This window comes from Balaenoptera musculus, chromosome 8, assembly GCF_009873245.2.
Source record: "Balaenoptera musculus isolate JJ_BM4_2016_0621 chromosome 8, mBalMus1.pri.v3, whole genome shotgun sequence".
Taxonomy (NCBI): domain Eukaryota; kingdom Metazoa; phylum Chordata; class Mammalia; order Artiodactyla; family Balaenopteridae; genus Balaenoptera; species Balaenoptera musculus.
In genome coordinates this window covers 99,619,613-99,629,837 of record NC_045792.1, presented here as the reverse complement: position 1 = coordinate 99,629,837, position 10,225 = coordinate 99,619,613, and the positions used below count along the sequence as shown (strand labels likewise).

At 55.1% G+C, this 10,225-nt stretch overlaps 1 protein-coding gene across 1 annotated transcript; it reads right to left on the bottom strand.

Annotated features, from left to right (window-relative positions):
- Positions 1-558: 558 nt before the first annotated feature.
- Positions 559-9,960, bottom strand: ZP1 (zona pellucida glycoprotein 1). The gene is given in 20 exon segments (XM_036861367.1): positions 559-899; positions 977-1,048; positions 1,051-1,095; positions 1,188-1,269; positions 2,952-3,075; positions 3,135-3,179; positions 3,181-3,307; positions 3,387-3,454; positions 3,456-3,530; positions 5,189-5,287; positions 5,339-5,394; positions 5,397-5,530; positions 6,145-6,204; positions 6,207-6,289; positions 6,601-6,690; positions 6,692-6,741; positions 6,949-7,046; positions 7,821-7,839; positions 9,666-9,693; positions 9,842-9,960. Coding segments are annotated over 20 exon segments (1,815 nt in total).
- Positions 9,961-10,225: the final 265 nt, after the last annotated feature.

The following is a 10,225-nucleotide window of genomic DNA, read 5'->3' as shown; positions in this document are numbered from 1 at the left end:
CCACCCCTGTGTGGACCAGTCCCAGGGGCCAAGGGAGTGGGAAGGGGGGCTGGTGATGGGAGAAGTAGCCAGCATCCTCTATGGGAGGCTGGGAGGCTCAGAGGGGGACCAGGAGGAGCTTGTTCAAGTCAAGTTTAGTTCTTTTGGCCCCGGGAGCTCTGGATTCCCTCATCCATGATGGCAACCAAGTGGCATGCTTTGAGGATGCCCACTCGGAGCTCCTGTGTCTGTGAGAAGGTGACAAGCCTTCACAGGCCATTAGCCCTGCCAGGTTCCCGATTCCCAGCTATTGCTGTGCTTTGACTCTGCCATGAGTTGACCTCCCCCTACCTTCTCTTGTCCTGCTTTCTCTGCCTGGAATGCCGCCTTTCCTTGCGGAGAGGCAAAGTCTCCTAAATTCAGTCCTGGGAGGCATTGGACTCTACCCAATAATAGAGGCCGCAATTCTGAAAGGACAGAGCTGACTCTGAGGCGCACGTGTCTGAGATGAGAATGATTCTGTCTAGTCATCACAAGTAGCTTTTCCACACCTGCTTTCACTAGGCTTGAAACAAGGGTCTATTCAGCCTGTTCACCTTCTGTTGCCTTCCAGGAGCTTCTGGGCTTGGCCTGGCTCAGGTCCACAAAGACGCCAACCCCTCAGACCAGGGCAACAGCCAACAGCAAAAGAATTACCCAGAGGAGAGGCCTTGGGCTGCAGTTCATGGTGGAGCCTGCCAGACAAAAGGGATCTGAAGGATGGCAGGGCTGGGCAAGGGCCCCTCCAACCCTCTCCCCAAACCCCAGCCCTTGGTAATCACACTGGGCAGAGCTGAAGCTGCCCTTTTGCAGGTGAGGTGGACCGTGGCTAGCTTTGCTTAGTTCCCCAATGAATTCAGTCACACCATCTCCTGCCCTCACTATAGCCAGAGCTTCCCCGTTTTGTCAGCACACCCTGGAGGGCCAAGGCCTGAGGGGCCTGCCCACAGCCTCATACCTGCAGGCCCCAGCGTAGACTCCCACCTGTAGGAATCCTCAAAGCCCAGTGGCCCGGGAGAGCTCACCGTGCTCTGGGCCTGGCAATGTCATTGTGGTGACCTGAGGCTCATTGCCGTCCTGCTCCCCACGTGGCTCAGAAGCCAGGAACAGGCCTGCAGACATGAAAGGACAAAGAACCCCCCCTATTTTGTCCCCCACCCTGGACTCACCTGCAGCCCCAGAGCTACACGTAGTCGAGTAAGTCTTCAGCCCTGAGGGGCAGCAGGCAGAGGTACCGCAGGGGAAGTAAACCTGGTGGGATGAGAATAAGGTCAAGGCACGGGGCTGGCTTAGAGCCATGGGCAAGAAGCACTGAGGCAGGGGCATGGGGTCTGGGACCCAGCCCAGGTCCACGCTGCTGCCGGCCAGGCAGGAGGGAAGAGATCTGGGCACGCTGACCAGCCCCAGTCTCACGAGGTACAGAGCCATAGGTGCTGCTTCCCAATTTGGAACCTGTGCCTCTCTCGTTCTGGATGGCTCACGTCTGCAGTAGTGGACCCTGCGGGAGGGAAGCGCTGTGCCACGTAGAGCCCTGGCCCCGGCCCTCAGAGTCCCCCCGGGAGGGCCGACCTGCTCCCTTTGCCACCCGACAGATGCGGAGAGGGGATTCCGAGGACGTAGTGTTAACTGGGCAGCAGGAGAGCAGATGTCTAGCGCCCTCTCTTCCTGGCCCTCAATGACCAATGACTGGGGGCAGGGTTGGGGGGGCAGGTTACCATCGCTTCCAGAAACACAAAGCCACGGGCAGCTCCCAAAAGGTGTAGAAGCAGGGACTTCCCTGGTTGTCCAGTGGGTAAGACTCCACGCTCCCAGTGCAGGGGGCCCGGGTTTGATCCCTGGTCGGGGAACTAGATCCTGCATACATGCCGCAATGAAGATCCTGCGTGCCGCAACTAAGACCTGGCGCAGCCAAAATAAATAAATAAATAAATTAAAAAAAAAAAAGGAGTAGAAGCAGGAGGAACTGACCTGAACCAGCAGCCAGCAGCGTAACCAACAGGTACCCCTTCATCCAGCGGGCGAGGGTCTCTTGGCTCAGGAAGAGGCACGCAGCTGAGCTGGTTATTCAGCTAGCCTCCCAGGTGCTAACCAGTGACATCTGTCTACGTCTGATGGAATGTCATGCATCTATTTAAAATATATAGAGATCTGTCTATATTAAGGTGAAAGATTTATATTGTTCAGTAGAACGAGAGTTAAACAGTAGTATGTGGCCTATGGTGCCATTTATAGATTACGTAGAAAAACCTAAATGTACACTAAATGTATCCATATTTACCTTCCGCAGAAGTTGAGTTATAAAAATTCAAAGCAGAGGGACTTCCCTGGTGGCGCAGTGGTTAAGAATCCGCCTGCCAGTGCAGGGGACATGGGTTCGGGACATGGGTTCGAGCCCTGGTCCGGGAAGATCCCACATGCCACGGAGCAACTAAGCCCGTGTGCCACAACTACTGACCCTGCACTCTAGAGCCCGCGACCCACAACTACTGAGCCTGCATGCCACAACTACTGAAGCCCACATGCCTAGAGCCCGAGCTCCGCAACAAGAGAAGCCACCGTAGTGAGAAGCCCGCACGCAGCAACGAAGAGCCAACGCAGCCAAAAATTAATTAATTAAAATAAAATTCAAAGCAGAATTATGCTGAACACATCATTTCTAGAGTCAGAAGTGAGGCCACTCTGGAACACCATGCCCGGCTCAGGTTAGGGTTGATTGCCTTCATGATCCAGCATTTTCCTTCCTCCTTCTGGAGTGGTTTGCAGGTCGGGGCTCACTGCCCTCCACAGCACTCAGGAAGACCAAGTCCCGTCTGGGGACCTTTGTCCGCATTAGCTCGCAGGGGGCTGGAGGGATTCGGTGACCAGCTTATCCCCGCTTAGCAGATGGGGAGCAGGCAGGAAGAACACATGCCTCTGAGTGGTCCCCTGCGGGCCCTCCAGGAGCCAGTGTCCAGGAGGGCGAAGGTGGCAACGGTGAAGCACTGGTAGTGAGAGTGGAAGGGCAGAGCTACCCTCCAAGGCCATCGTTCAGGTCCTGAGCTGTCACCGAAAGGACACCTGGGGAGGAGAGAAGTCAAGGAGGGGGAGGGGAGGGGCAGCTCCAGCACCACCGCCACTCACCTGACTGGATGGGCCACTGAGGATACTGGAAGGGGTTGGCGCTGGTGCAGCACCAGGACCAGAATGGGGTCTGTCCTCTGCAGGAGCCAGACCTCCATGGGGTCAGACTCTTGAAGCAGCCCCACAATGGGGTGGTCCCCCTCCCTGTGGTAGGAGCTGAAAGCCTTGTCTGCAGGGAGAGGGGCCCATGAACTTCGGTCGGCTGTATGTCTGGGAAGTGGGGGTGGGTAGAGAAAGCGCAGGGACACCGTACCCTTTTCCCTTGTCGATCTGCAGCTGGAGCCACAGGGGGCTGTGCTGGGTCACAGTGGCTGGATGGGGGAGGAAAGAGGGGCGCCTGGAGGGGCAGGAAGTCACTGGCGTTGAAGACACAGTGGATGTGAAGCCTGAAGTCCAAGTTGGAGAGGATGGAGGAGAGAAGACACAGAATCGGCGCATCCAGATTACTGTACTATGTGGATGGGACATAGGAGGCTTGGTCCAGCAGGGCGGATGGATGCCACCTGCAGTCCCCTGGGTGATGTGCGTCATTGCCCCATCCTCTGCCCACCACGTCTTGTCTTCTGGGGACAGGTCGAGCCTGCTGTGCCAGGCCATCTTCTAGATGCCGAGGATGGAGCCCCCATGGGGCTGACAGATGCCCACCCTGTTCTGAAAGCTCTGTCATCTCACACACCCGGGTTTGAATCTTATCAGCATTTACTGGCCATTTAACCTAAGCCTCAATTTCTTCATTTGTACAATGGCGCTGACCGCCCCCCTCCAAAGGCTGTGGTTAAGGATCAAGTGAGGTCACGAGATAGCGCCCTGGGGTCATCATTGTCCTTGCAGTTGTGGCTGATCTGCCACTGGGTCCAGTGTGCCTGGCTGGCCTGCGTGGCACTGCACGCACCTGGTGGGGGGAGGGGCACGCCGGCACCCGGAGGTGTCCTGCAGGAGGAGCTGACCCACCCCACCCCGGCTCCTGAGCGCTCGACCTTTACTTCTCCTTGTGGCAGAGCCCTGGGTCCGGGCCTGGGCCGGTGCCCTTGGGGAGGACGTCCTACCAATGGAGACCAGGGCCTGGCGCAAAGGAGGTGTCAGTACACACGAGTGATTCCACCCTGACCGGAAGGCCTTTCCTCTGCGGAGCCCTCCAGCTCATTCCTGATGGCCTACAGCTGTTTCCCCTTATGCTTCCCTTCTGTGATGAATTCCGGCTAGCTCCCGTAGCTTTTAAATCCTGATGTCCAAAGCATGCCAGATTTGTCCCCCGGTCCCCCTGGGAATACATAGCATTTTAAAAGAAAAGACATTTGAACCCTGACGCCAGCAGCCTGCCCCAGCCCTCATGGCAGGAGGGTGGGGAAAAAAGACATCTGGAAACCCACTCAGTGCCAAGCACAGAATTCCTACACCCCGTGGTTACCATATTAGTTCAGGCTGAGGTTGGTGCCTGGCCCCTGGGGTTCAGAGACAGGTGTGACAAGCTCAGATGTCCTCAGGGGTTACCCCCTGGCATCCTGGGTTCCTGGCTCGTTTTGCCACCTGAGTCAGCAGGTGCCGGTGGCCCCTTTCAGTGAGGGGTTCTCCCTCCGCTCCTCCCCCACCCCACCCCGTACCCTCAGAGCTTCAGCCCCAGTTATCTTCTGCCTCATCTGCGGCTTTGTGACCTCTGAGATCAGGAGGCGGCAACGGCCAGGCACAGCCTTGGCTTCTTCCTGGGGCCTGGAAGGGGACTTTTCAGCTTCTTGATGCTTCGTTTCTCAGCTTAGTTCCTGGAGGGATAAAGGCGAGGGCTCTCGAGGACTCCGGCCCTCTCAGGCCCTGCTGTGGCTTCTGCCTGCCAGGCGTGGGCAGGCCTGGTCTAATGCTCACATCAGCTCTGGTTGAGGGGTGTTGCCCCGGCCTGGGGGGCGGGTGGCGCTGGGAAGAGGTAAGTAGCTCATCCGAGGTCACACAGTGGGTGATAGCAGAGCTTGGACATGAACCCAGACGGCTCCAAAGCCTGTGCTAAGCTCACCTGTGCTCCCTTCACACCCAAGCCCGCAGCCCAGCCTGTGTGAGGAAGGTGCCGTCCCACGTGATGGAACCCTGTGGCCCCATCCAGATGCCGATGTTGGTCACCAGCTGGTTGTGCTGGATGCGGTCCACCTGTAGGAAGAGACAGCTGGGGGAGGCCCTCCCAGGGGGTGGTCATGGGCACCAGGGTGGCCCCCACTCTTCCTGGACTGTGGTGTCACAGCAGGTGAGAGGGCCAGCCATGGAGACCACGGAGGATCCCGCCTCCTGGTTGGGGGGCAGCCGGGGGAGGTGCGGGCCAGGTGGAGATTGATCAGTGTCCTGCACACCAAGGCCGTTTCCTGGGACACCACCAGGACGAAGTGACTGTTTCTGAAGCACTGGACAGTCGCTGGGACGAAGGCAGATCAAAGAGGAGGGTCAGGGCCTTGGGGTTCAGGGTCCATCATAGACACGGTGCGGGGAGGGCCTGGGCGACCGTCAGCATTTGAGGGCTGGCCTCGGAGGGGAGAGCTGGCTTCTCTCACTGCCCTTTCTTGCAGTGGTAACTCCAGCAAAGCCTTCACAGACCAGACTTTCTCACGCAGGCAACAGACAGGTGAACTACACTCTAGAGGTCGGGTCACCATTTAATTTATCATCCACGCTGGAATGTTCTAGATCTACGGGTAGGGGTACATGTAAAGATAGATTAACTGAGAGATATGGGAACATATGTATATGTATAACTGATTCACTTTGTTATAAAGCAGGAACTAACACACCATTGTAAAGCAATTATACTGCAATAAATATGTTAAAAAAAAAAAAGATTAACTGTTATCAGGCTGGGGCAGGTGGTCACCACATCTAAAGATCTCTTCTGCGGTCCATTCTGGGGGCCAGGCTCTCCTAGGAACGGGGCGTGGAGCAGTTTCATCACTGGCAGGTGGGGTGGGGGAGGAAGCCCTCCTATTCCTTCAGCATTCAGGGGACCAGGGCCTTGCTCGGTTTGGAAAGTGGCACCTGTGTTGCCATAGTAACAGGGACCCTCTCTGGTGTTGTCATGACTGCAGCCAGCTGACGGGCTTCCTTTGAACTTCTTCTCACTCTGCGGGGGATGTGCCTGGAGGCCACCTGGCACTGTTCCTGAGTCAGAGGGTACCTAGGGCTGGGGACAAGAGTGGTGAGGACAGGAGAAGGAGCCAAGTGGGCTGCAGACCTCCAGGGAAATGGAGGGCAGTGGCCTCGTAGAGCCCAGCAAAGGGCTGTCAGGCCACCCGATCCTCAGGAAGGCTCCCGACAGCGTGTGCGCGCACGGAGGACTCCTCCGTACCTGCGTAAGCTGCTTCTCAGCTGCTCCCCACCGTGTTCCAAGGTGCCCCGCTGGGGTCGAGCTAGGGTGGGGTGGGTGGGTCCAGGGACAGTGAGGCAGGGGTTAAATGAGCTAAGCTGTCCTCTGGGGTAGGGCAGAGGGGATGCGGATGAGGGGCAGGAAGGGAGAATGTGGTTGGTGGTGCCAGGTGGGAGTCTGGAGTCCAGGTGTGATCAGGTTTGGGACAGATCAGAGTGACCATTGGGCAGCCCAGCTTCCACGAACACCCTCGGGTGGGAGCGCCCATCCTACAGGAGAGAGGGCGGCAGGGGAGCAGCCTCCAGGCAGAGGAGGGGTCAGTGCCCAGGACTTAGTCTTCCTCACCCACCAGCCCATTGAGTGGTCTTGGGTTCCGATGTGTCCCTGGTCCCTGAGGGGCCTCTCTAGCCTGACACTGTGTCAGGGCAAGCTGGTTCCCAGCCGTGGGGTCTCCCCCAGAGCAGTGAGACCCCTACCTTCTCCAGCACATGACAGTCTTTGTAATTGGCAGAAAAGACAGCGGGTCCCTGGGGGATGGAGCAGCTGTTCACCTCAGATGGGTTCCCAAATTCACCTGCAATGGGGGGAGGGGAGAGAGGGATGGAGGGAAGGAGTCATGGATGCTGAAGGGTGAAGCCAGAGGCCGTTGGGGTCTGCTGAAAAGACTCCCCACTCAGGAGAAGTACCTCCTAGAGGTCTCCTGGGGGATTAAGGCCATTAATACCACCGTGGCTGTTACCGATGACAAACAACGGGAACAGACAATTAAATAACGTGGCCTCCTGGCTGGGATCCTAAAACAGAAAAAGACCTTAGGTAAAAGTTAAGGAAATGGACTTTAGTTATAACAATGTGTCAACATTGGTTCATTAATTGTAATAAATGTACCATCCTAATGTGAGATGCTAATTACAGGGGGAGCTGTGTGGGGTATATGGGAACTCTCTGTGCTATCTTCTCAGGTTTTCTGTAAATCTAGGACAGTTCTAAGAAATAAAGTCTATTAACAACAACAAGCCTGGTTCACAGACAGGGGCGCTTCCCACGCGGCCGGCAGGGTCCCAAGGCCTTGCTTGTATTAGCTCATTAGGGGCCATCCTCCGAGGGGAGGGGCTGTCCCCGTCTCCATCTCCTGGAAGCCTGAGCGCAGGGTCCGGAGGAGCCCAGCTCAGCGCGCGTTAGACCCCGTAGGTCATTATAATTCATGGCTGCAGGGAGAGCATGTGGCTTGGTAGTTAAGAGTCTGGCTCCAGTCCAGCCCCCTGGTCACTTTCTGGCTGTGACAAGGGACACGTCATTTTTCTGAGCTTCGGTTTCCCGTTGGTGGATTGGGGTTGATATCGCTTACCTCGCAGGGTGAGGGGAGACTGAAAGAGACGAATACTGGGGGTGATGAGTCATTTGTGATAATGACTGAACACTTGGTAGTGATCAACTTTTACTGCGATTAGCACTGAGATGGGGGAAGCTCCGTGGGTTAAGGGCCCCGGGAGCAGAGCAGGTGGAGCCTGCGAACCCAGAGGGGGGGCAGTTTCTGGAGGGAAGGCTGCCTGAGCAGAGGCAGAGGCGCCAGTGGGCACGGGGGGGTGCCGTGGGGGGGGGTGGGTATTGTGCCGAAGCGGAGGGAATTTGGGGGTGGGGGAGGGCAGGGCATAGAGAGGTGGGGAAACATCGGACTTAAGCTGGGCTGGGAAGGGGAGGAGAGGTGGCTGGAGGGGGGCAGGGGCTGGTGAGGTGACTTCTTCCTGCGGGACGATGGGAGGATTTCAACTTTTTATTTTGAAATACTTCCAGACTTACTGAAAAGAAGTTCCATATATCCTTCACCCAGATTCCTCAAACGTTAACTTCTTTTAACATTTGTTTCAACGCTCATCTTCTCTCTGATTGTATGTACACGCACACACACACACACACACAATTTCTTCCATATAGCATGAGAGAGCTGGTTGCAGACGTGACTGACTCTAAACACTGCTGTGTGTATTTCTTAAAAAACAAGCAACCACAGTCAAAAGATCAAAATCAGGAAATCAACATTGGTATGACCCAACTGTCTAATCTATGAACCTTATTCAATTCACCTATTGTCCTCATGCTTTTACAGCAAAGGAGAAAGTTTTTTTCCCAGACCAGGTCCAGTCCAAGGTCAGTATCATGTTCCTTGGGCCTCCTCCAATCTCGGACAGTCCCTCTGTCTGTGTCTTTCATAGCGTGAATATTTTTGAGGAGTACAGGCCAGTTATTTTGCAGCATGGCCCTCATTTGGGTTTGTCTCGTGTTTCCCGCTGCTTAGACGCAGTTTATGCATTTTTGGTGGTGTGTGGGTTGCTAGGGCCACCATAACAAAATACCATAGACTTGGTGGCTGAAACAATAGAAGTGTATTTTCTCACAGCTCTGGAAGCTGGAAGTCCAAGATCACGATGTCAGGAAGCCTGGCTTCTTCTGAGGCTTCTCCCCTTGGCTTGCAGGTGACTGCCTTCTTGCTAAGCCCTCACATGTGCGCATACAGCCCTGGTGTCTCTTTATGGGTCCAAAATTCTTCTCCTTCTAAGGACACCAGTCTGATTGGATTAGGACCCACTCTAATAGCCCCATTTTAACTTCATCACTTCTTAAAGACCCCATCTCCAAATAGTCACATTCTGAGGTACTGGGATTAGGGCTTCAATGTATGGATGGAGGCACAGTTCAACCCATAACAGGCAGCAACACCCCAGAGGTGATGTTGTGTCCTTCTCATTGCATTCAAACTGGAGGCCCATCGGACTGGCTTGTCCTATTACTGCTGATAGACCTTTGATCACTGGGTGAGATGGGATTGGCCAGGTTTCTCCACTCTACAGCTAGCTACTGTGTTTCTCTTTGTAACTAGAAAGTATATTATGGGGAGATATTTTGAGACTACTTAATTATCCCGCCTCTCAGCAAACATTCACCCACTGGTGTGCTGGTTCTCCAATCCATCATTCCTTCTGTCAATACATTGCTTTGCTTTCTATTGTAACAGAGAGCTTTCCCTGATGGGGGGTTTTAGGTGCCAGGGAGAGCACCAGACAGAGGAGTTGAGAGACCTGGCTTCTATCCTGCATTCACCTCTCAGGAGCCAAGGGACCTTCCCCGTCTGTAAAATAGGCATGGAATTAGATAATATTCAGAGAGGTGTTTTCTAACGGATCACGGACCTTACTCGTGAGGAAGGCGTCTCTCCCAAGTCCCTGGAAAGGCAGAGAAAGAGCAGGGGAGCTTCCTCATGGCCAAGGGCAGAAGGATGCCTTTGAGAAAAGTGGTGCTGAGCTGTCCTGGAGAGAGAGAGCCCTGAGCCCTTGGTCATGACTCTACATTTCTGCAAAGACTCATGGGTACCAGAGCTCATCTGCCTGATGCTGGATCGCTTCAGCCTGCAGCGGCTGGAAGCAGGGTTTCAGCTCCCAGCCAGGGATTGAAGTCAGGTCACGGCAGTGAGAGCCCTGAGTCCTAGTCATTAGACCACAAGGGACAAGTGGCCAGTTGCAAAGCCCTGGCCCATCAGCTGTGTAGAGACGAATTTCCATATAGAGATGGAAAGTAGCGAAACAAGTAAAGTGTTTATTAGGAGGAAAAGGGTTACGTGTGGATAGACACACGGGCGGGCTGAGAGAGAGAGAGAGAGTCATGCCCTTGTGATAGTTTGAATCACTTATATGGGGCATTCCTTCCCGGTTTCCTTTGGCCCATCATCTTGCTTTGCCTGGTTCTGAGGCCGTATTT